The 27,483-nt window shown below is 38.8% G+C and overlaps 1 protein-coding gene across 1 annotated transcript in view; it reads right to left on the bottom strand.

Annotated features, from left to right (window-relative positions):
- Positions 1 to 26,678, bottom strand: part of SEC63 (SEC63 protein translocation regulator) — a 60,800-nt gene extending 34,122 nt beyond the window's left edge. Inside the window, exons 1-5 of the mRNA XM_005518253.3 lie at positions 26,484 to 26,678; positions 7,684 to 7,783; positions 6,772 to 6,886; positions 3,114 to 3,226; positions 762 to 823 (exon numbers count right to left, since the gene is read on the bottom strand). Coding sequence (XP_005518310.1) covers positions 762 to 823; positions 3,114 to 3,226; positions 6,772 to 6,886; positions 7,684 to 7,783; positions 26,484 to 26,607 — 514 coding nt within the window. The 5' untranslated portion in view covers positions 26,608 to 26,678. The remainder of the gene's footprint in view (positions 1 to 761; positions 824 to 3,113; positions 3,227 to 6,771; positions 6,887 to 7,683; positions 7,784 to 26,483) is intronic.
- Positions 26,679 to 27,483: the final 805 nt, after the last annotated feature.

Genomic DNA, 27,483 nt, shown 5'->3' with positions numbered 1-27,483 from the left:
GAATTAAATTACAAATTTCATTTATTATTTCCAAGCCAGCTGTCACTCATTCACACAGATACGTTGTATAACTTGCTTTAATAAATGGCAGGTTTCCATTTTGCCTGTAATGAGTATCAGCTAGAAACATGCAACATTTCTCCTTAGTAGGCCACTTAAGCAATCACAAAGGTGTTTTACAAGCAATTCACACAACTGTAAATCAGGAAAAAATTATTAACTTTCAGTCTTAAAGTAATTTAGTTTGGATCACCTACTGTAAAACTTTGACACACCATCACCAGGATTGTTTTCATGTAGCTACTGGCCCAAAAATAATTATCCCCATGTATATCCTTTTAAAGTATTTACTGCACTATGGCTAGTTGTTAATTTTTCTATATACATCTCTAGTATTTAATCATAAATACCAGGAAATGTTTAAAATCGACAAGTTTCTGATAAGCAGTATTCTGTTTTTTGCTTACACCTCCATTAATATTGGCAAATCTCCCTAGATACTTACTGAAGCTGACTAATAAAAAAAAAATTCTTCTCTTTTTACCACAATTAAAAGTTTGAGATGTTTAAAGCAAACTCTTTCTTGCCTTTCCCTGCCACCACCTCCAGAGCCAGCTTCACAAGCAAAGAATTGGTCAGATGTGTTGCTTTAATCACAGGAGAAAGTTGCTATATAAAGTTCTAAGTGTTTCTTGACTGATCAGATGTTACACATCTCAATGTACAGCGATTACAGGACCTCTGTCATTCATAATTGTTACCTTGTGGTCCATCTGGATTACCAAATTCTTCCCAGTTTTTCCGTGACTCTTCATCAGTTAAGCTAGTTACAAGAAAAGATACTAAGTTAATACAGAAGACATTTCTCTAAATCATTAACAAACAGAAACTTTAAAATGTGTATCCTTTAGAAGTAGTTTGAAAAGCTAAACAGCTTCTGGTATTTTTTTGTATGAAATCTAATAGGAAACAATACTGTTATACTGCTCCTTGATACACAGGCAAATTCTTTAAGGACTCTGACAGGAAATCGGACACAGAAGATGCACATGCAGGAGATGGCACAATCCCATCTCCCTTTCATGACGGTGACTGCATACCCATCAGCACACAATAATTTTTGATGTCAAGTTACAGCACAGTACATTTTGAAAGGCAAAGATTGAAATTTATCTTTTTTCTTGAAGGAATGTAAACATGGAAGATGGGTTGACTGATCAGAAGTAGTCCATATGAGCCTTTATCTCATTCTAGACCTTTAGCCTTTGCCAGCTTGTGTTTGGTTGTTGTACGAGTTTTTTTCCCCTGGAACTCCCAAGTTTCCTAACTTAACACTCTCTTATTTAATAAGACACCACATCCTAAATCTTAGAGTTTCTATGCCTGTTCAGAAATTACAGTTCTTTGGCAATTGTATGCCACCTTGACAGTAATCCCTGTTACCAGAAGGAAGAATACTGCTTTAGAAAACAGAATACCTGGCTTTCACAGTATGAAAGATTTTGTGTAACATAAGAAACCCAGTGAAGAAGTCAGGCCTCTCATGATCATTTCTAAGTCTCTCACTTGTTGACAAAGCAAACCCACCAAATCAGCAGCTTTAATATTATTTCAAGACAGCATGGCCAAGGAACTTCAGCATCATTTACCTCACAATATATCTCTGCCACAGCCCATGGGCTAGTGCTTGAAGTATCAAACTGTAGTGCCAAGTGTTTGAGTACTGGCTTGCAAAGTAAATAATTTACATGCTTCAGGAGTTCAAAAAGGCATATCAGAATTTCCTACTGAAGACATTTTCTAAGTGATACAGATGTGTTTAAGCAAGAAGTATGATTTCCAAACTGCTCAAGTGAGCATGGTGTTGGTTTTCCTTCCCACCTCTTCCCAAACAGGACTCTCCATCAGAAAGGTTAACCACACACACAACTGATTTCAAGGCAGAAATCACCAACTTCCCAGGTTCTCTGATGCTGTGACTGATGCAATAAACCCCAATAACTGAAGAAGTCTCAGAGGCAATGGGTAAGAGTGACATGCTGTGAAGCTCTGAGTGACCAGTGACTCAGCACAGCTGCTGCAAAGAAGCTGACTCCACCTCACACAAAGGGGACATGAAGGTGCCTTTGTTTTACATAAAAAACCTATCAACAGCTGAGGGGATCAACTGGTGGTAGAAACATTTCTCTTTGAGTGCATCAAAAAAGTATGAATGGCTCAAGCTTGAGGCAGCAGCATCAGGGGAGTCCACTGGCTCAGTCCACCAGAGTGTTAAAACCAGGCAACTAGAATTCTGTAGAGAGCAATGGGCTCCAGCTGGCTTCAAGCCACACATGCCTTCCCATCAGCATTGTGACAGTGAGTGTATTAGAGACACCAATAACACGAATCCCACTGGTATTGTGATTGAACCGTGTATTGAAATTCCTGTATTTTGATTTCCTTTACACCAAATTCTTACAATAGACTTCTCTCAGATACTAAAAAAATAAAAACGCTCTAAAAGATAAGACCAAAAAATACTCTAGAGGAAAAGCAGATTCAAGGACTCAGCTTTTAAGAACTACACAGGTATTATGAAACAGACACCAAGTAAAAAAATCAGGACTGCATGGCAAGCATAAATGGAAAGGGATAGGGGCAAACGGAGAGAAAACAGTCAGATCCAGAATGAGACATGCTTTTCACTGGATGGAACAGTTAAAGTACTGTCTTTTACTCTCTGGCTTTACCACCAGGTGAAATGAACAGTACATATATTTTCTAAGCATCACTTCAAAACTGCTGTAACAGAGTGGGTTGGTTAAAAAAAACCACAACAACCATTTTGTTCTTTGTCATCTTTAAGATTTAATATGTGTTATACTGGAAATACTTTTCCTAGCTGACACAAGAGATCTAATACCTTACAGTATTCTGACAGGTGCAAAACAAATTATCCTTCCCAACTTGTACAAAACAAGTACACACTGCAGGAAGACATGTTTTGACTTTTGTTACATATCTGAACACACTTCTTCCTGCCTGCTTAGGTCATCCTTGTTCTTACTATAAAGGCAGTCCTCCCCATAATATTATGATTCCCTTTTTTCATAGGTAAAAAAGAAACTTACGCTGCATAGGCCTTAGCAATCCTCATGAACATAACTTCATCTCCTCCTTTATCTGGATGGTATTTTAGGGATAGTGCACGGTACTGTTTCTTTATTTCAGATATACTTGCTCCCTTCAAAAGGAAAGGTTTGCATTTATTAATAAATACCTTAAATGACATTCATTCTTATATAGAATCCTAATACATATTGCGTAGCATTTTTCTGAAGCATTCACTGAAGAATTATATTGTAACATAGGATCATTAAACTATATATATATATAATTCATGAAAACATTATTATTTTTCTGAAAACATTCTTACAACCATTATGTTTTTAAATGAAGATACAAGTCACAGCCTAACTAAAAGACACTCAGATGACTGAATATTGGGATTTCTGGATTATTTTGCTTATCTATCCATAGGAACAAAAAAAAAAAAAGTAAAGATTTCTTATCTGTTTGGCAAATCTTAAACGTATTCATGAATACAAGGAATTCTCACTTGCAATATTCTTCTATTTAGGCATAGTTCATAGATGGAGTATGATGGTCCACAGCAGTTTGTATGCAGAAATAAAACTGTCAGTCACCAGGAACTGCAGATTTCCCTGCCACTTATAAACACCTTTGACTAGAATCGTCCTACCCATAAATTATTTCAAACTTCTTGAACGAAGGGAATACATATACCTGAGAAAGATTGGTTTTCATTCTGCTCCAGCATGCTGTTAAATGCCACTAACACAATCCCCTGTGCATTAACTTCCAGCTTGGACTGTGAACTTCACTACTCAAGAAAACAAACAAAACTTTATAGTAAGTTCAGCTAAAGTTTTTTTCTGTATGTTGTCATCTGCTATGTTTCACACAATTACCATAAGACTTTTCAATATTTTGTGTGAGAGAAGCCTAGCATGCTGACCTTAACTGCATAATAAACACACAAGAATTTATTTACAGATGATGGTAACGTCTCAATAAATTTAAACCAGAAATCAAACTACCCTGAGGCTTCACTTGCTTTTACTGTATCTTACTTTATATAGTCTGCCATATTCCAATACTGTTTTTCAACAGCATGCCTGCCTCATTTAATGCACAAGATAAATTTACTCCATTATCAATTAGACTTCAACTAAAAGCAGGTGTTTGAAGACTAGATGAAGAATGCCAGACAGGGAGCAGAAGCTAGAATATAGGGTAAAAAGAACAAAGGGAAGGAAAAAAATCCCAAGCTGTTTGAGTAGAGTGAGTTTCATGGCTCACATGAATGCTGCCCATAGAAAAAACAAAGCTAATTTTTTCTCTTTGACACAGAGGGTGAACATAATATCTGACAAGTTGACAAGTTTTCCATCTACATTAATTGCTTACTCCTCATTTTCCAAAGCTAGGCTACAGAGGTTAGGCCTGACTTACAGAAATGCTTAGTAGCCTTGGACAGCTGGTGTCAGTCTGCTTGGAACACAGAACGTGCCTGTATATAGTCACTTTTGAGATTCATCTTTATGCCTTGGATCCCATCTCTAAAACTGCAGTACAGATACTTATTAAATAAATCATTAATATTTGCACACTTTATGTGTTAATGAATTCAAGTGATGTGCTTCAAAAAGAGCTATCCTATGGTCGAAACACAGTGCAGATATTACATATAAAATCTGGTGTAAGTACATTATCTGGACTTCATCAGTGTTGTGGTTCTTCTCTGAAGAAAAATGCTTCTTGTTATAAACTGATAAGCTAACATAAAATAAAAAAAATAATCTTGACTAGAGTGTGAATGAAAAGAAGTGTATTACTGTGCATCAAAACTTTAAAGTGCTTGCATCTGCAACCATTTTAAGTTTTTTAATTTTGGGGGAGGGGTTTTGCTGGTGTTATGTTTTAACAATAACAGCTCCATTATCTAACTACACTTTAGCATCTGTATCACCTCATCAGCAGGACTGGCTACAATTCTCAAGGTTCCATTTGAATGGTAACAGAAGAAATCTGTTAATTTTTCACATAGTCCAAACTGACAGCCTTTCATGAGATTTAAGAGAAATTGCCTAAAAGCAAGAAACATACTCTGAGATACCGAACTTTTATCTTGAGCCCTATTTCAACTATCTATCATCACAACCATCTTTTCCTCCCCATTTTAAAATCTCTGCTTTCATTCAGCTAGTCCTTATGACAACATTCGCCATCCCTCAGTTCTTGAGGCATTCCAGAATTGGTTTCTTTACCTGGGTAAATTGCATGTGTCTTGAGCACATGTACAAGTTTTCATCAATAAACACAAAGCTGTAATTCACTACATGCATTCCTGTCTTTCCCCTCTTGGTTGTTACTTACAGAAATTTCCCAAAGATAACGAAGGAAAATACTCTGGTGACCTAATCCCTAGCCTGATTTGTTTACTCAAAGTTAACCCAGTTATATGAAAATTTAAACTGCATGGGTCCAACAGATACCATTCAACAGTAAAAATTTGTATTGCTCCTTCCTATGCGTCACTGAGAGAACTCAAGTCAGCAATCAGTGAGTCACAGAGGAGCTGAGCAGGGGCTGAATTGCAGTAACTTGGCTCTAGACAAGACAGGCAGGTGTTCTACCTCTCTAGCTGGAAATAGGCTACAGACTTCTCATCTGCTATAAATGGCTTTCTTAGCACAAGGTGCTGCTTTTCTCTGATGACATGTCAACGTCATTTAAAGGCAAGAGATGTATTTGCTAATGTTCACACACATATTAAGCTCTCTCACACTAACAACATACATCACATTTAATCAAAACAGGTACATTCAAAGCTCATTCATGCTCTTGTGCTGAGCTGGATCCATAGCATACTTCTTTAGACTTGAGAGTGAAACATACCTCAGACTCCAGAACTGGAAGATGACTCTACTGTTCAAAAGAGGAGCCTTGTATCAGGAAATAATTAACATAAGCAGAGAATCTGCTTGAGGTATTGTGGTTAAGATGAAGAGTTTAAAAGAAGTTCAGAAAGTCTGTCCTTGGGATATGTAATTTTTTTAATCCATTTTGAATCAGTCTTTCAGTATAAACAAAGCACTGCATCTATTTTCTAGGTAAGAACTATATCTTTTTTTATCCCAGTTTAATAAACCTATTGGCTGGGATCACTGTTTAGAATTTGTTGTTAGCAATCAGAGATACAACCAAGATTCAAGCTAGCCTTGAATGTGCATCACCAACACCCTTCAGTGTTGAAACCCTTCATTGAAACCCTTCATTTACAAACATTGCTCTGTAGAGAAACTGTAAATCAAATTAATTCACACTCTTGTTTATACAGTTTCTTCAGCATCCCTAAAAGAGAAGATTTATACAGGGCATACAAAGCAGATGGGTTTTTTTTGTCTTCCTGTACACAGAGAGGAAAACAACATCAGAATAGGATTTTTAAAAACCCACCTCACTACATTACTAGAATTTTGAAGAAGCTAGATACAAAAGTTATAAATTGGTACAGATATAGGCAAAAAGCACGTAGCAACTGACTTTACAACATGCAGCAGCAACTTTCATATGCCAAAAAAGAACAAAAACACTAGATAGATTCACTACACTTTGTTTGAAAAAACAAGTCTAAGATTAGACATATACACACAGAATATACAATTACAGTGGTACAGATTAGTGAAATATGTTATTACTTACAGGATCCAAATGTAACACTTCGTAAGGGTTGTATTCTTGATACTCTCTGTCTGTTTTGGAAACTTTGTATGCAAGGAACAAAAATAATGCCCAGCCAGCAAGGAGGACTATTTTCCTGTTTGGAAGAAAAGAATTTTTTAAATATACAAATCCACTAGCTCTAGCACCATTCTAATAACATTAGAAGCCATCTCATATCACTCTTAAAGAAAAAGTATTAAAATAACAAGAAACACTAAAGCAAGTATTAGCATTTCAGTTTTAATACCACTTTTTCTCCTAGTTTTTAACAAGTATAATCCACTACCACAAAGTCTCTTTCTGTTCTTTAACAGTCTGTCCTCAGCAGGTATACATTATCATTTCCTATTTTTACAGAAAGATTTTGACTAGATTCTAGACAATGTGTTAAAAAGAAAAAAAAACCAAACAAAACACAAAAAGCTGACACAGGTGTGTAACAGACAGCAAATATTTTGAGGGTGGAAGTAACAAGGAACTGATGGATATAAAGCCTTCACCTTCAAACATAGAAAGTTATTATTCTTTTATATTTGAGTATATATGTTCACATACTAAATATTTAAATCAAAAGATTGCACTAGCACTACTAATTTCAGTGAGGGAGAATTATTTTTTTAATAAATAAAAATTGTTTATTTTTTTACGTCTGAGGCTCACTGGTCTCATTTCTCAGATATCTGATATAGGACAAACAGCATGCATCATGATTTCAAGCCCTACTCAACAATAATGATTACCTATTAATTATTCAAATATAGCAGATTGCAAATGTCTCTTTAGTGATGCAAAAGTAACTAAACCCTGCTTTGATTACAAACCAATGTATTGCTATTTTTAAAAAACTAAGAATTGCTTTAATAGAAAGTCATGCAAAGGAAACATACGTACTTCACTGTAGGAATTATGTTCTGCTGTGGTTTTAGCAGTCGCAAGCGGTACCACAAACACCTTCCATATACGTTCCTTATATTTTTTAATCGAATTTGTTCTATAAAAATAGAGAGATTGTGATTAACCAAGCTGACAAAACACAGAACAACAAACATGCTCACCTCACCCCGAGAAGGCAGTACAAGGTCTGTTGGAGGACTAACATACCAGCATTACCAAAGGAAAGAATGCTTTTTATCCAATTAAGTGACGCTGTTCATGTATAAACATAAGAAGTTGGTCACATTACTCCCTCTACCTAAAAGGAATCCATTCTATTTTCTATATGCCACATAGTAACCATCATATGTGAACCTAGCCTTTGCTTAACGCACACCTGTAAACTTTACTTCTGCCACTAAACTCCAAAAGTTTCTCATTTCAGTATGTCAGCTACTGCATGCAGGAAAAACAAGCAAACAAACAGAATGCAACCCACAGGCAAACTGGTGTTTATGTACAAATAAAGAGTACAGCAGGAGCAACAGCTCCTTCCTCAGTTCAAAATATGACACAATTCCTTCCTCTTTGTGACATCTGCTTTTATAAGCTGCCTTCATTTAAGTTTTTCTGCTGAAGGCTAAAAGGAAGGAAGACTAAGGTAACAGCAACTTGTAAGCTATGCAGCTCAGTAATACATGCCTTCAGCAAGGGAGCTTTCACATTAAGACAGTCAACAAGATTTCTTCCCATGGTCCTCTTAGGACAGGATGGGGCTGAAAAGAAATTGCACTTATACTGTCAAACTCACCATGATGAGGTATGGAAGCTCTGTTAAGAGAGTTTTAATTGTATTGCAGAGCTAATCAGGACCAACTTAGCCTTGGTCAAGGAATTCTTTTATACTATGAAAAGTACAGTGGAAAGCAAGTAACTTGTCCAGAATTTCTCCACATACTGAAATTATATGTTGTAACTAAACTCCTGTTTAAGTAACTTGTCTACCCATAAACTATGCAGTCTGACCTGTAACACTTTGAAGTTAGGATGTCACTGTAATTACCTTACTTGCAAAAGAATAAGATCATTTGGCCCTTTTCAGACTGAAGGAAAAGGAATCAAGACAAAAGAAAATTCATCCAGTGTCAATACACTTAGATATCGCTGGTGAATAAAATTTAAAAGACAATCATAAATTATATAAATACAGGAATTATATTAACAACTTTGATCCAAAGCACATGTCAGTCATAGTCTCCTAAGTCTTAAATATCAACTTAGCACATTTGACCAGGTGATGCCCTCACAGAATCACAGGATTGTGTGGGTTGGAAGGGACCTTAAATATCAACTAGTCCCAACCACCCAACTATGGGCAGGGATGCCACCCACTAGACCAGGTTGCTCAGAGCCCCATCCAGCCTGGCGCTGAATTCATCTTAATTAAAACAGCAGTTATGACACATAAAGACATTTATATATGGCTGATTTCTAAAAGGCAATAGTGGAAGACAGTGACAACCTCTGTTTAGTTAATCTGAAGGTGTTGGAAGGTGGGATATGGTGTTGATCTACTCAAATTTCTAAGCAAGCACACAATTCAGATGAAACATGTAGAATTCAATTAGCAATCGCCAATCTTTGAGGCTGGAGAAACATGACCATTGTGTTCCATATCAACCATGAGTGCAGATTTAAAACAGATTAGATGTGAGCACTAGATGGTATTTCAAACTCTGGCTGATTTGGCAAAAATAGAGTGAGAACACATATGACACATGGCCACCCAGGAACTAGTAAAGCAGACAACTATTAAAGCTTGTAAAGACTAGGTACAGAAAAAAATTGTATCAGCTTATTCTGAACTACCTAATTCTATAGAGTATAGCTTCCCCAAAACTTGATATGACATTAAACAGTTTGATGCTATTCCTGTGACAATTATATTAGTAGTCCTGTGACCCCCAAAACCAGAGAAAGATAATCAAGGATAATTGAATCCCCTGCATCTCATTCAATTCTTGCCTGCTTCATAGTAAGTTTCCAAACTTCTCTCACTGTTTTGTTCAACAGATAAACCACACAAGTATTTTGCAGCTCTCCGGATCTGCAAAGATTGTTCGCGTAACCTAAACCACAAAACTTTCTAAACAAAAAATAATAGGACTAAAATTTGGTTAAGTAATCCCCCACTCAGTTTTACTCATGTAAGGCTTTAGAAAGCACTGTGAAGGAAAAATTTTGCAGACAATGAAACACATTGAAAATGCAACACTCACTCCCTACCAGTAGAATGTAAATTAATTTGGCATTTTGTCTTTGCTTTTTTTATTTTAAGACAACAATTGTAGGAGATCTCTCTTGGGTCAAAACTGGATTCACCACAACCAGAAGCTAATTGTTACTTAAAATTAAATTACAAATTTAAAGCAAAACTAAAGAGACAGAACTAAACAAAGAATTGGCATTTTTAAAAAAAAACACCCAACTAAACTTTATGCCTTTAAAGACTACAAGTCATGAGGATGAAAAAGCTTTGCAACAGAAACAGGGAAGAAAGTGTTTTGAAGGTTTTAAATGGTCACTGGATAACTATGTGCTATACTGTGATGCTTTTATGAAAAAGTTACTTATTATACTTGAATAAATCAGATATCAGAAGCCTCACAGAAGACACATGTGCTTAAGCCTAAATCACCTATTTGAAATACTATCAATCAATCAAGATGAAATCAACTTTTTATCAGTTCAACCACATACACCCAGATCAGCACCTGAGCCTCTTAGTGTTTTTGCTAGGATTTTGATGATTAACAAGCTGCTGTGACTTGACTTCAAAGGCCACAATGCCCCATTTCTCAAACTTGCCAACTGTCCAGCCCTCCAAGGACCAGATGACCCTCTCTTTTCCCCACTCTGCATCCTCCCTGCAAGATTTGCCGGCATCTTCTAGCTTACCATGCCAAAAACCTTCCAAAAATGCCTTAGAGGACACAACCTTAGAGAAACTAAACATAGTTGAGCAAGATAAACTGAAGAGTTGGCAGAAAGTCAAATAAAAATTATCCACTAAATGTGGTTTACAGTTATCACTGAACTGAGCATCTAGAACAGCTTTCCAATAACAGCTGCAGAAGACATGTTTTGTGACTGGTCTTACAATAGCATCAAAAGAAAAAAAAACCAAAACAACCTGAGTCAGGATGCATGAGCAAAAATTAAGCCCTTTGAATAGCTGCCAAATAGAACTGCACAAAGGGGCCTCTTCAGCCAAGCACCAAAGCAGCCATTGCATTTTTTACACATGCATCTGAACAACGGTGGATCAAATTTCATTACAGATGATCAAACAATATCAAAGCAAAAGCATCTTATTAATCTCTTTCTGATCTTGGGATGGCAATGGTCTCAATTCCAGAAGGAAACGGGGCACTAAAAAGATTGTTTACAGTTATCTGTTCAGAACATAAAGAAAGAATCAAATCCTACCCAAACTGAGGCTGAAGTCCCGAGTACTCAAATTATTTGGAGCTATCCTGAGGCACTTCCTCTATCATATGTCATCATTAACACATGTTAATTAGTGGAATTCAAAAACAGGCACCTACTTGGGGGAAAAAAAAAAAAGGAGCAATACAGACAGCGTAACTCCCAGTTTAGGCAGAAAGCCACTGGCAAAATACCATACCTACCATATCCAGGAAAAAGAGGCTTCCTGTTTATTTACAGACAAAGCCTGCAATTGCACCAGAGAAATTACTCATAATATTAGGAAGACAAGGTTCCAGGAAAAAGAAAAAAGGAAAAAAGGAGAGAGCAAAATTTAAAAAAAAATTAAAAATTATAAAAAGAAGAAAAATTTATTAAAAAAGTAAAGACAAACAAAAAAAAAAAAGGCTTGCAAATGCCAAAATACCAGATAATTCTGGTGCTTAACAAAAGCAGCAACTTATTTCTAATGAACAAGTTGTGGATAAATCAGATCTTTTTTGCTTTCCCTTTGTCTGAGAAAAGGAGATTCTTTTTTACACAAGTGAATTTACCATGCCACAGAACTGGCACACTGCCCTACAATATCCTGCAGACCCTGATCACACTGGAGTGTGATCCACACCTTACACCTCCCTCAAGGTAACACTTCGCAGTGAAATACGAATTGTACTTCCTCTGGTTCTTTGCTCTGGAGTCCATATTCCATTAGGGAAAGAGGTTCAGAGTTTTAAAAGCAGACAAGTAGAGTTCTCTTGTTTCTTCACAGTCCAGATCGTGGCTTCCCATTACAGTGTAAGTGCACTTCAGACAACATCCTTTGATATGGGACTACAGCGAGACAAGTGTGTGGGGTGGGAGGAAATGTTTTTCCTCCAGTCAAAACCCGCTCTCTCTTTCTATGGGAAAAATCCTTCACAACATGAATCTCTCCTATGGTTTTATGAGTAGGCATTAAAGAGCCTTGGAAAGCAAAGGTATAATGCATCCATGGGCTTTTGAGTTAATCTCACTAACACTAACCCATGCATCAAAGAACTGTTAAAGTACCCCTCCCACATGAGGATGTAGACTGCCACTTCATTCCTGTAAATAATCTGGGGAAGCATCCCATGCTTGCTTTATTTCCCTCCACGTGGCTCTCAATGCATCCAGAGTTCCTGAGATTCACAAGCAGATTTTCCCCAATACAATTCACACTCACAAGGGTTCTCACAAGTGCATATTATAGCAACTTTAAAAATGTATGTGAATATCCAGCCATAACTAGATCTTCATATACTTACCAAGTTCAAGAAGTATAACTAGTACTGATACAACAGAAAACCTGAGTGCCATCCCTTTCATGACTTTGTCAGAGGCCTTACAGAAGTTTAGGTAGATGACATAGGTTGGTCTTCCCTTGACTATTGCACTTTTGTATTCCAGGCATCAAAACAGGTACAAGTAGAGAATGTTTAAATAAACAATCGACTTTTCTTGATCAGAACTTATGCGAACCTCTTGAATATCCAGTTCTTTAAACCAGAGGCATCTGCTTTTCCTGTGTTGGTAACGCAGACCATGCAGCTCTTGGGTAAATCAGAACAATTTAATGGGTTGGAAAGGGTGGAAAAGACCTCAGGAGATCATCTAATCCAACCCTGCTGCTAAAAGGAGAGTCAAAAAAGCAGCTGCTCAAGGTCTGGCTGTAGGCCTTTGGAGTAGCTTCAGAGAGAGCTCACTGTGCCTCCGAACAACCTATGTTACAGTTTGACCATCTTCATGGAGCAAAAATTTCTCATATCTGTCTCAACCTCTGTTCTGATTTACCAGTCACACAATGGGTGAGGACACAGGACACACAAACACAGAAAGAAGCTTATTACAGGTTGTATTTCCCATTTCCAAAAATTACATTCAACCTGTGTTTACAACTCAGCCATGTCTGGCTTAAGTTTGGTTTTGAAGTTCATCCATCTTACATACTTGTTTCCAAAGAAACAGGAGGATACATCCAATCCTCAGCAATGTCTGACAAACAATCCCTACCTAGAATTAATATTTTTGTTTCAGGTTCTGGAGGTTACAAAAAGTGCTTCAAAAATAACAACAACCAAAAAAAAAACCTAAAGGGATATTTGTTTTCATCCTTCTGAGAAAAAAGAGTAGACTGCACATTTATTGTTATTGGAGACAGGCAATTCTATAAGAGAGAGAACGAAAATAGGTACAGCTGTAATTACACTGACAAGTTTTAATCTCCAGAATCTTTTTTCAGCTGCAACAAACAAAGGTCAGTTTTAGGAAAAAAAATACCACAAATAACTGCATTGCATCAGTATTTATTTATATATTATGGTGTTAAATACATATATATATGGTGTTGCATTGCAACACCATTGCATCAGTATTTATATTTAAAGCATATAAAAATTTTAAAGTATCAGTAGATTTTTATAACAGCAAAAAAGAACAAGCAAAACTCTAATACATGGAAGCCATGAGTTTTCCATTATTCTACCTCAAACTGCATGAAAGAGTAGAAATATGTCATACCCTTCTGTGCTCTACCTTCAGGCTACAAAAGCTAGGAAAAGCAAAGTCACATAGTCAAAAATACAGCTCCAATGGACTCTGTCAGAAGAAGAAACAGGACGAGGTACACATGAAATATTCTGCCCACACGTTGCAGACAATTCATCCAAAGAAGGATGGTTTTGAAAGAAAATTCCTTCTTCCAGCAAGGAACACAGAGCAACACAGTTCTGCAGCCCTAGGAAATGCCATGATCACCTTCAAACCAGACATCCACAAAACTCATTTGTAGTGTGCCATCTTCTCTCCACACCTGAATGGAAAACTTGTACCTGTGGAAATCATCAAGAGGTGCAAATAATACACACAGCATGCAAGTCATGAGTTAAGGTTACAGCCCAGGAATATATGGCTCTAAACATTACATCTGTTCTGTTAAAACTAAGGGCAACAGGCTCAGTCGAGACAATCTCAGGAGTTTCTGGGTTTGCTGGATTTTGTTCAGGGTTCTACAGTTTTAGTCCTCTAAACTGTACACTTAAGTAGGCTCCTATTTACTTTCAACAGTTATGTATATATATATATATTGAATTGAGGCTCTCTGAACAAACTTTCTTAAGCACTTAACTATTTCTCGGATAACAAGTGAAGTATGAAAAGGCTGCCCTGCATATGCCTCATACATATGCTATGTCTGTTAAGCATAGGCCATCTATGCTTAACTATTAACTTTTTCCTTGATCATTATTATAAAATAAGATTACACGTGGATATAGTAAGTTATCTGAGAATAATTTTAAAAGTCACAGGATTAGGAAAAAACCTCACACACTTACTTTCAAAAAAGACACTGACAAACACTTATAATTATGCTGTAAAAACAGTAACCCATCTTTGCCAGCAACTAAGAGGCAGGATTGAAACTCACAGCAAACTCAGTCAGCAACCCCTCTGAAGTACTGAGCAATTTCAACTTTATTATAATAGGATTGATTTCTACTGTAAAACCCCAAATTAAGAGCCATTAAGCAAATTAAATTGCTTTTAAAGTGTTCTGAAATGCTGTGGCTTAAATGCAAAAGCCTTCAAATAATCACTACTGCTCCCACTAGGATTATTTATTAAAAAAAACAAAATAAAATGAAAAGCCTGTTTCAGGACTTTGAATGGACCATAGCAGGGAAGAATTAAACCCATCTGATAGATGCTTTCTAACTTCAATGTCTATCATTTTAAAAACTGTTCTCATTACCCTCATTATTTATCTATAAAGAGGTTGTGTCCAGGTTAGCCTCTTAACTAAAACATTTATAGCTGAATAGTCTCACCCTAGTTATTTTCAAAGAGATTTTTCTCTCTCGTAAATATTCATAGAAATAAGCAAAAAAAATCATGTGTTTTGTGTAACATGTTAAGTATTAAAACCCCAAGCACTTCATTAAGTACAAAGAGACCTGCAAAAGACTTAACAGCAAGGCTGCTTTTTTCCAGAGTACATTTTGCAGCAACTAGATAAAGCTTAAAAGGAACAAAAAGTAACCTAACTTTCCATTCCCACAATTCCACACATATTTGCTGACCAAAAGATAGCATTTGTTACTAACAGCTTTAAAAAAACAGCAACATAAGATGATTCAGTATCTTGAAAGTTAACTTTTCAGAGTTTACTTATTGGAGCTTTCTGTTTACAGTCAGCTGGGCACAGTTCCACATTACACTACTGCTAATCAAGCCATTTCCAAACCTTGTCCTTCCTATTAGCATACTGTCTCATTTGCACTGACTGTCAGTGGAATTAACTATAATAACTTCTAAGCTCTATCACCTAAATTATCAAATTTATAGTACGGCTGGACCTATACGTGCATCGCAAAACTTTAATAGAATCTGAGAGGAATCAGAAAACTGGACATTTTACTATGGAACACCACCCACATGAGTCAAGATTAACAACTTTAGATGAAGTCAACAACAATGCTGGGCTGCAAGATTACACGCTCTTAACTACTAGCTTAATTTTATCAGTTTGGTGCAGGGAGGAAACCAGAACACATTCAATCCAAAACAAACGTAAACAAAAGTCACTTAGCATATCACCAATCATTAAAAAATGCTTGTTTTCAGTATTGTTCTGATGCATACCCTGAAGAAACTCCTATTAATAAAACATAGAATTAGTAGACACAAGGATAAGAACCATACATTCATTTATCATCAGTAGAGTCTTTGGTAAAGTCCTCTCAAGGAAATAAACATATGGAACAGATCCTGCTGATACAGTCTGGTTTCCAAAAAGCTTTTGAAAGGTTCCTCTTACAAATCTTTCAGGACAACCATTTACCTATTGCAAAAATGAATACGTGACTAGAAGACAGAGTGAATTGCCAGTTCTCCCAGCAGAAGGAAATCGCCAGGAGCTCTGCAGGAATCTGTGTAGGAACTACAACACTTTCATTAATAAGTAATCTGACTAAAGGGTAAGCAGTAAAATAAAGCTTCTGGATGATATTAACTTATTCCGGGTAACAAGGACAAGGGCATCCTGAAGAATTGTAAAGATCAAGCAAAGGCACTTCTGAATGGCACATGAAATTTAGAGTATGAAAATGTAAAGCGCAGTGGGGGCTATCCTAATTCTATGTATACAAGGATGAGCTCTAGGCTGACCATCACCTCTCAGAAATGAAATCTTGGTGTTGTGAGAAACTGTTCTATGTAAACTTCAGCTAAATGCTTACTACTAATAAAAATCAAAGCATGTGTTTAGAGCATTCCTAAGAGAAAATGAAGGGATTATCACTCTACCAAATAAACTGGAGGTATATCCAACCTTGAGGCTGTACATACCTCAAGTATGATGTACAGTCCTAGTCCCCACCTCTTAAAGAGGGGCAACCAGAAAACACTCAATTAAGATGTACAAGGGGCCATCAAGCGAATAAGGAGATTTGTGTCCAATATATAATCTACAAATCTTCACAAAGTGCAAGGAGAGGTAATGGAAGGCTGTAAAAAACCTAAATGACAGCCAGGACTGAACATTTACTGCTTCTTCCAGTGGAGCAAATAAGGATCATTAAGCAACATCAGAAGCAGCTGCAAAACAAAGGTGATTATCTGCAGCGTTGGCAGCAGGTATGGTGACCTCCCTCACACAGGACAGTCTAGATGCTATACCAAAAGTTGCTGAACTCAAAACCACTGTAAATATGGACAATATGAGAAAGAAGCACCATTTATGCTTATCCTGTTATTCCTTCCTGTAGTGGTTTAGATTCGCCAGTTTGGGTTTCCCGGCCAACGCACCAAATAACGTGGTGGGTTTAGTGCTAGCTAAAATCACCAGTGCACTTACTCATTTCTTGCTGTGAGATATGGATTAGGAGAAGGGCAAAACAGGCTTAAAACGTAAAAGGTATATAGAAACTTTATTAACAGGATTACAAGAATAAGAAGCATTAGAATAAAACTTCCAGAACACCTTTCCTCCTCCTGCCCAACTTTTTCCTATCTTAACTGACCACACAGAGACAAAACCTGGGATGGTAAAGCAGTACCAACTATACAATAGTCTTTCATCAGTTCTTGTAGGGAGAAGAATTTTCTCTTGTCATGCCATGGACACTTTTCCACAACAGTTCTCTTGTGGCTTTTCATTTTCCCAAATAGCAGCTGCCCAGGCAAAAAGTTCTGCATAATGAAATTCTTCTCATTTTCACAGCCCTCCTAGAGGTGTGTCCATGAGCCATGAACTCACAGGGTATTATTTTAAGGATGAGTTGTTCAAAGGCAAAGGTTCTCTTTATCTGTCTCTGTGATTATCTCTGGGAACAGAGGTTTTCTTCTTCTCTCCCTGGGGGCAAAGGGTCTTCATCACTCTCATCTCTCTCTCTGTTCAAGCTTCTCATGGGATCACAGCTACTCCAACATCTGCTTGGCTTCATCAATGGATGTCTCTGCTCACATCTACAGTTTGAATATTTCATCCTCCCATACTCTCTCATAAATTAAAGGAGAGATTTCACTATATCATTGTCCGTTTCCATGGCCCTACCAAAAGAATATTTCAGCACCATTCAACATCTCTTCATTCTCCTTTCATTTGAGGCTTAAATATTTTTTTTTTTATGTTTCCATGCTGTCTTTCTACGTGTCATCACTCTGTCTTCTTCTCTCCCTGGAGAGAGGAACAAGGTCTGCAGATCTCATCTGGGTAGTGAAAGGGTCAAGATCTTGCCCAGTGGCCACAGCAGTCAGTGTTGGATTTCAGGCTGAGTTGGGCCCCTCCCTCTGCCCAGGCAGCCGCTGGTGGGGTGAAGGGGCAAGCAGTCCTGATTTGGCCTGGAGCCGTCTGTGTGGGCCAGGGTGGGGGTATTTAGTGTTGGCCAGATGTCAGCAGCCATGGCCCAGTGCCCCACAGCCTCCATCCCCTGCCCAGGAGCCACTGGGGTCCAGCCCAGGTTCGCACAGGCCGAAGGGGAGCAGAGCCGGTCCCACCAGAGATCTGCTACCTTTCAAGGCTGGAGGCAAAGAGAAAGAGTTGTCGAGTTTGTGGTTTTTAAAATGTGGATTTCACAGAGGCAGATCAAATTTTTTAATGTGTAAAATGTTGTCAGTTCTCAGAACTAGCCAGCTATTGGCCTGTCCTAGGCACAGAGGAAGTTCCCAGCAGCTTTTCTCAAAGAAATCACTTCCATGGGTAGTTTCTTACTTTTTTCTCCAAATGCTAATCAATGTGAAACCACTACACTTCCTTAAGAGTGAGAAGGGACTGCAAACTTGTATTAATGTTACCCTTGCATTCAAAGCTGTTATTCTTCAGGGTTTTTGAAAAGTTCAAGTTACTGTAAGACCCTCAGGATAGATACTTCTATTCTTTCCATCAGCTTTGTAACAAATTATGAATTTCCAATGCCCTAAAACAGGATAATCTATTTAATGTAGACCTAAATAAACTAAAAAATATGAAATAGCAAGCTTCCAGATACAGGTACTTAACTACAAAGCACATCACAATCTATGACCACCTGTTTCAGCACAGCTTTATAATTATGTGTCTCAGTCCAGCAGCACAGGTACAAGTCAAAAAGTACACAAAGTTCAGCAATCACATCAGTATTGTGCAACTTCCTTAAGGCATTCGCTTCTGTAATACAACTTCAAAAACCCCAACTGATTTAACTCAGCATGTCCATTCTTTTGTTTCTAAAGAAAAAAAGAGTGTTTTAAATTTTATTGGGAAGGTAAGCCTTTGTAGAAGCCACAATGCTTACAAATATCCTCATTTTAAACAGTTCATCCAGCCAGCCACGATAAAGGAATCTTCTGAATTTAAAATGCTTGTAAGCAATTTCTTGTAAAAGAGAAATACTAGGTGAAAATCTGAAAACACATCTTAAATTTTCTTAGTTGTATATTTATTTTAAAACTGGTGCAGACACTAATCCTTTTGCTCAGGAAAGAAATTAGGGAAAGAAATTAGTGGTTTGTGCTCTTGCACCTGCACCCTGCTCTTGATATTTCTAGCCAGCACAATCCTGCTCACCATGAAATGGAGATACATGTCAGGTCCTGGCTAGTAACTGAGGGAAAGGCCTATAAAACCTACAATGGGAGAAAGCAGTACCACAGGGGTCAAGGATGCAGCATCAGCCCCAGTAGAGACTTGACCAAATTGCTGCAGATCTGAACCCTTCTTTACAGGCATGAATTTGAAACACAAATTTAAAAAAAAAAAAAAGAAACTACAACCAACCAACCAAAAAAAAACACCAAACTATCAATTCCATTCCTTGTCATTTACCTTGCTTCTCTCTCAAAATTCCTGCTCCTTCTCCAGTAACAGTTTAGCTGCCCATGAAACCGTAACTGAATCTAATTCTCTAATACATAGCCTAGATATCCTGGTAGTTTAGTGTCATCTTTGTGAGTAGTCAAGATAACCTTGCAGCAACACTGAAATGAACAAGACGTGTAATAAAACCTTCAGTGCACTGTTTTCATAAGTTTCCATAACACAGAATGATTTTTTTAAAAATAGAAACTACTTTATTTTTATGTACATGTAATATACATAAGAAGTTATGCAGTGAAAGATAAGGTTCTTGTAATGGCTTGATCTTTAACTTGCCACAAAAATGCTTTTCGGTATTTTGTATTCTGGACAGTCCTGAAGCTACTTAACTAACGTCTAATACAGGGCTATTAATTTTATTTTATTGCTAGGAAGCTATAGTGGTAATCGTAAGATTACAATACCTTTTTAAAAATTTCATGAAAAGACAGGCATTTTTTTCCAAGTAACAGTGTAGTTTGGATAACTCTGTGCAAATGCTTTGTTTTGAAAAATACTTTTAGAGATAATTGCTAGGCATCACTACTGGCATCTCATCTACCACTTCAAAACAGCAATATAGTAAAAAAAACAAACAAACAAAAAAACAAAAAAAACCCCCAAAGTTAAGTATCACCATTACATTATATTCTGCCTTTAAACAGTCACCTAATAAACTGTATTCTTCTGAACCTGAAATGTTTTAAGTCAACCATGGTACACTCAATCTCTCAAAAACCTCAATTTGTATGTAATAACTGTCCTTAAATGCATAACTGAGTCTCACTGACTCTCCTCCCACTTCCTGACATAATGATGAAAGGTTATATTAACAGGAAAGGATAAGCACACGCATACGGGCACAAAATGCTTATATTCACAGATACCAAATTTTCACACCCATGCTTATCCACCACATTAGCAATGAGCATGGCATCCTGTGGTTTTATCCTGTCCTTTACCAGCATCCTGTACTTTATCCTGCATTACCAAATACCAAAATCCTGTGAAATACTTTGGAGTAAGGTTAACAAGATTTCAGTGAGCTGTGGGCAAGGACAGGCATCACAGTTAACCCACTCCAACCAATCTTATCTCACACCAGAGGATTAGAAGTATCACAGAAAAATTTTACCTGGAGTGGGAGCAGCAGCAATGCCGCTTCCTCTCCCCCAGTTGCTGTGAGGTTCAAGTGCTCTTTACTCCATTACAGATAAAACTGAAAAGTGCTGCCTGCATTCTGTACACTGGCCTGAGTCACATCCAAGTTGCACACTCATTGTTTGTCGCCATCCAGATAAAATTCACAGCTTCAGTTCCCCGATCTGCATCTTAAAGCAGGGGATTAATATGAGAATCTATGAGGTCAGCCTCAACACACACAGACGAAAAATACACCAAAAATTACAGAGAAACTTCATTATTGACACTACTACACAGAGATATCCAGTATAGTGGGCAGATATACTGAGAAGTATGGCTCCCAAGACAGCAAACCTTTACAGAACAACTTTCTCAGGACTTCTGATCAAGATTTTGAATGTAATTGCAAAATAACATCTACAGAAGTATACAAAAAGCCCTAATGCTTCAAAATAGCAATACACTAAAAAATTAACAAAATAATATTAAGTATCATCATGGTATAATATTCTCCCTTTTAACAGTCACCAAGTAAGCTGCGCTTTTTAAATATTTCTGTACTTTGCCCAGCATCCATACAAAAAAGGCTAGAATAGTACTAGGGTTCTCTAACTGCCTATGTTACTTCCTACAGGCACAGCAACTTCAAAGATTAGCAAGAAATTGCCTCCTTTAACTAGATTTTTAAAAGCTTTTCTTTGTATTAGCCCAGTGTTCTTCAAGAAAACTTTACCTACATCTCACACAGAAACATTTGAGAGGGAAGGTGCAAAGGGAAAGTATTAGTAGTGAGCAACACGACAATGTACAGCCAGGTTGGGGAGCAGCAACAATAACAACAAAAATCACAAACAAACAAAAGCCAAATAAATTTTAAAAATAAAATGAAACACCATAGACTTTGCATGGATTTCTATTATAATGCAAGTAAACTAAATAGTTTTTATCCATTTCATATCAATACTTTTTTCTAGGTACAAAAATGCAGCCATTCATCTGGGTTTTTTCCCTTCCCTACAGTAGGTTTTTATGTCCTTAAACTTCAAGGAAAATCTAAATTTTAAACAGAATAGCTCCTATAGCCTCTTTTCTCTCAGAGAAGGGACTGCAAACTTGTATTAATGTTACCCTTGCATTCAAAGCTGTTATTCTTCAGGGTTTTTGAAATGTTTTCAACATCTTGTGTTGTTCAAGTTACTGTAAAACCCTCAGGATAGATACTTCTATTCTTTCCATCAGCTTTGTAACAAATTATGAATTTCCAATGCCCTAAAACAGGATAATCTATTTAATGTAGACCTAAATAAACTAAAAAATATGAAATAGCAAGCTTCCAGATACAGGTACTTAACTACAAAGCACATCACAATCTATGACCACCTGTTTCAGCACAGCTTTATAATTATGTGTCTCAGTCCAGCAGCACAGGTACAAGTCAAAAAGTACACAAAGTTCAGCAAACACATCAGTATTGTGCAACAACTGCCATACTATCTAACTAAATTAATTTACCCCTTGCTCTCCATTTCCTTTCTAGATGCTGACATTTAATCTACACAAGCTTACAGTGAAATTTCAAATCAAGACCAACAACAGGAATATACTTTCATGGACACTCCTCCACCCCTAATTGCTGTGGGAAAAAAAATTCTTCAACTCTCACAATTAACTTTTTAAAAAACAATTTGAAAATTCCCATTGCAGAAAATATCATTTAGTTAAGAATGAATCTGCACCAGAATAACTTTAGCAACCACAATTTTTATTCTAAGAGCAGTCCTTGCAATGGTTTTACTCACAGCAATTAGGCTAAATTTATACCAGTATTTTCCCAAAACAAAGGTAACCCAGAAAAGTGTGACTTTTTTTAGTAATGAAACATATATGTTGTAAAGAAACAAGTCAAGGATAAACCATACAGCCTGAAGCTATATTCACTATCATCAACACTGAATCAGTCTTCTTTCCCTCAGTCACATCCTGTACCATCCCAGGTACCCACAAAGTCTTACACAGAAAAGAACCCACATTAAATGTAAGACAGAAGAAAGAAAAAAAAAAAAAGGCAAAAAATTAATTTTATCTAAAATTACTTTCTTCCGCTCCCATACACTGGTGCTCTATTTGGCACAAGGGATGGGGACAAATACAAGACTGAACTCTGTTAAGAGCACAGCTACCTTGATGCAATTATGAAACTTCAGACCAAGACACAAAGCTGAACAATTAACCTTTTATAAAGGCCTTATTAGCTCAGGAGTGAACACCAAGGAGGTAAAGTCATTTGGACAAATCCGGTTTACAAAGTCAATTACCTACTTGTTTGGTTTATCAAAGCTGAGGTAATGAAATTATGGGACAGTTCACAGAGTGTCTAGCACACCACAGCAAAACCCTCCCAAATACTAACATCCACCCCTACTGCAGGCTGCAACAACAGTTCATATGGACTCTTTCAGAATGCCTGGAAAAAGCAGGCTTAGACACCCAGGGGAAAAAAAGCAGCTCAAATTCTTCCCAGGACTTCAAGACATAAGTTACATCATGCTGTTCTTCCAGACAGTAGCACTGAAAGTGCTTTCCAAAAGTTTATTATAAGAACTAAAAGCAAAATGCTAATGGCTTGCCAAAAAACTATTCTACTACAAATCTGACTCTAGTAACACATTTTGAGTTTCCTCGAAGTAGTAAAGCAATATAGATCCAGTCTTACTTTCCAATCTTCACTGTGGCAAAAACAAACTACGAGTTTGGGGGGTTTATTTATTCTATGAGCATTTACTACAAAAGTACAGCACAAAATAAATCCTAAAATATTACAGGCCATCATCAACTCCCAGATTTTTGCTGCACTTCTCCCTCCACTGTCACTCTGTAGTGTATCACATGCCAGCAATCCATGGCAGCACATTTGTAGACAGAAGCAGCAGGCACCAATGGCATGACCTTCCTGCAATGAGCATTTCACCCTTGCGTCACACTAGCTCTAGTCTGCTCTTACAACACAATGCCGCCAAAGCTCCTCTTCCAACCCATTTTATCAAAAAAGGAATCTGCTCTGTGTCTTTTGGATGCTCTGGTTTGCATTGCAAAGGGGTCTTGAAGTGAGGAAGACAAGCATCTGATTTGCTTCAAAAGCTCCCCCCAGATCTGGTCTTCTTCACTCCTGCAGCTGGAGCAGAAACAGCTCGCCAGTACAACTGCAGCTCACCAAGTCCACTGGGGCAACAAAGGCTGGCTTCTCTGGCACAGGTAGAGCAAAACACAACTCCAGAACAAGAATGTTACTTGGTCCTACACACAGAGGGCAGAGGTCTTGGTGGAGCTTATTCTCTTTGGCCCAATATTGCGCCTCAGTACTCGAAACTCTACTCTAAACTAGCATCAAAATAGTATCACATATCAACATCTAGGCATTTCTGCTCATTAAAGGAAGCAAGAGATACTAGTGTTGGAAGATTTCTCTTCTGAAGACACAGGCCTTCTCTTAGCTTCTGAAATAAGTGGGTTTCCTGTTTTTTTAAACTAGTGAATTACTCTGAAAACAAGAAGCAGTGGCCAAACAAATAGTATTTTTCATCATCACAAGGTTTTAATTTATTCCTGAAATCTTGTTCAAATGCTGGAACAGGCATGGTTGAATACACACAAAAAGCTGTGAGAAAAATTCTGAGAGGATTTTTCTGGAAATTACTTGCCTAAGAGCCATACACTTACACAACTTGAACATCACAATATTCTACTACTCAGCAGATTTACTCCATAAGAACTTACTTAGTAGATCAACATTAGTCCTAAATGATGATCTGCATGACACCTCAACTCTTCGTTTAAACAGAGCCTACAGAACAGAACTCGATCAAGAGACTGTAGGCATGCCATTAATGCATACACTAAAAACTGGACTACATTCACATTTTAAAACCCATTAAGACAATTATGAGGCAGAAATCATTCTTCCATCTCCCTTCATTTCCATTGGTGATTTTCACTTAGTTGACTCATTTCTCTGCACCAACAGCAAATGACAAAATCTACCTTTTGCTTTGGAAAGTATGGTTTGACGCAGCTTTGTAAGAATCTAGCAGTGAATGCAGAATAATATGCAGCAGGCTCTCCATATCCTGGACAATGCTGGCTAGATGGAAAGAAATTAGTAATATATTTAATGGGAGGCCTCTTTGGAAACTGGGTGAAATCCATACAGCCATATTCCGAAGTCAGGTTTTAATTTTCTGTCACTCTGTAAGGACAGTTGAGGATCAACTGTGTAAGGCCAGTGAAGTGCTTTCAAGTTTGACAGCATTTCTACAGCTTTTCCTGCTTCTGTCAGCCCCCTGAAACTGATGTTAACATCACAGAGTGTCCCTGCTGGCCATACCATTCCACACAGCATGTCAGGCAAGTCACAATCATTTTCCCGAGAAGCAGCTTCTAAGAACTACAGAGAAAGTACAGCATTATTCAAGGGGAAAAGTGATTTTCTCCCCCACTGCCTCCCACCCTTTACCAGAACAAAAATATAACAAAAATCTTTAGGTTTGGAAAAAGGTTACAGAAGTAATATTCTTTCTCTGATCCCCCGCTCCTCAAGAACAACCCAAAGATTACAAAACATCTTCAACAACAGTAATGCCTCCCTCTTGCAACAGTCAAGATGAAGAAAGAGGAGGCAGGGAAGCCTTTCCTTTCTGCAGAGAGAACTAACTCCTCAGCTGTACAACAGGTAGTAAGCACCTGGAGGGCAGAGACCAATCCTCCAAAGAGGTTCTCCAGCCAGGGCCCTTCCAGAAGCCACAGGCACGTCTGGGAGCAACCAAGACTGTGAACAGCTGTGATTTAGCACCCAAACATTTGCTCTATCCTACTCCTTGCTAGAAGGTACAGGATTAAGATTTCATTTTCATATAAAACTAAGTTAAGCAGAACCTGGCAAGCCATTTAAAATGGCATCAAAGCCACTAAGTAACCACCAGATACTGAATGTAAAAAGATGCAAGGAACAAAAGGGATTCTTCTCAGATTGCAAACCCCAGGTGTTCTTAAGAGGACAGCAGGTTTCTGCAATGGGAATCTGTAACAAGCATTCCTGTTTTACTCAGCACTTACCACCCAGCCTTTAAACACAATTTCTACAGCCTTTTTAATCTCAGAACTGCTATTAAAAACGTGTTCCTCTGCAAGCTGTATACCAAAACGCTTTCTCCTTCTAAAAATAGATGGATGTAGGAAAGACAAAGCGGAAATGTACTTTGAAATGAGACTCTGAACTAGTCAAAGAAACTTTATAGCACTGTTCAAGGATACAAAGCATCACCCCGAAGAGTGAAACAGAAACGTAGCCCTTCGGACATTTAACTGTGATTCGCAATGCGAAAAAAAAATAAATCCCAAATCGTACTCGCTGCGACCTTATGGCACATACAAGCTGAGCCCGGTAACTTTTCGTCTTTGTCCCCAACTCAATAGCTTGTTCTTTCGCCACGACCAAAATTTAGGTCACCCACCCTGAAACACTCCGGGAAGACAAGGGCAAACCCAAACCCCAAACAAAGCCCCGGACCCCGGCGCAGCGATGACTCTGCAGGAGCCGCGGCGCGGAGCCGGGCGCGCTCTGGGGGCGGCGGCCCCGGGACCCCTCCGCCGGCCCCAGGTACCGCTTAATGGCCGCCGGCGAGCGCAGCGCGGGGCCGCCGCCCCTCCAGCCGGCCCCCGGGGGCGCAGGCAGGGCCGGACGGGCGCCCCGCCCGCGGCGGCTCCGCGGCGGGCCCGGCCCGGCCCGGCCCCGCTGTACCGCGGCGCAGGAGCCGGCCGTGCCCGGGGTTGGGCCGCTCACCGGCGTGCTGGTCCCGCGGCCACAGGTAGTAGGTGGCGGGGATGACGATGAGCCCCACGAAGCTGGTGAGGAAGTAGAAGAACGTGTTGCCGCTGTCGTCATACTGGAACTGCTGTCCCGCCATGGCCACGCAGGCCGCCCGTCCCCGCCACCGTTGCCGCCGGCGGCCCCCCCGTGTCGCCTCTCCGGGATCCCGCGAGATCGCAGGCTCGTCCGCCCGCCCGCCCCTTCCCTCCCTCCCAGGCCGCGCTAGGAGACGTGTCACTGCAAAGCTACCATAGCCCGTCAGGCATCACGGGCCCACCTGCCCGGCCGCCCATTGGCTCGGCCAAAAGCCCCACCCGCCAGAAATAACTAAATCCCGGGATCTGGGATCCAGGGAATCGTAGCGTGGGCCGGGCTAGAGTGGGACGGCTTTGGGTATCTGGTCTGACTTCCCTGCTAAAGCAGGGTTATCTCAGAGCACGTGCCGCAGAATCACAGATTCGTTAAGGCTGGAAGAGATTCACGGAACTCGTCCAAACCCCCCTGCCAAGGAGCAGGTTACGGCACCTAGAGCAGGTGACACAGGAACCCCCCCCAAGTGGATTTGGGGTGTCTCCAGAGAGGGAGAATCCACGATTTTCCCGGGAAGCCTGTTCCAGTGCTCTGCGACCCTCCATGTAAAGTTCTACCTCATGTTGAGGTGGAACTTCTTGTGTTTTAGTTTGTGGCCATTCTCATTCTGTCACGGGCACCACCAAAAAGAGTCTGGCACCATCCTCTTGACAAATGCCACTGAAAAATGTATATACGTTGATGATACCCACTCTCGGTCTTCTCCAGACTAAACAGGCCCCTGAGGTTCCCTCAGTCTCTTCTCATAAGAGAGATGCTCCAGACCCCTCATCATTTCTGCTGGACCCTCTTCAGTAGCTCATTGTCTCTCTGGTACTGAGAAAACCAAAACTGGACTCAGAACTCCTGATGTGGCCTCACTAGGTAGCAGATGAGTAGAAAG

This window comes from Pseudopodoces humilis, chromosome 3, assembly GCF_049639895.1.
Source record: "Pseudopodoces humilis isolate 2021_Gansu_Grassland_sample_001 chromosome 3, ASM4963989v1, whole genome shotgun sequence".
NCBI lineage: Eukaryota > Metazoa > Chordata > Aves > Passeriformes > Paridae > Pseudopodoces > Pseudopodoces humilis.
Note: the sequence above shows the minus strand (reverse complement) of the source record. Positions and strands in the feature narration are given on the sequence as shown.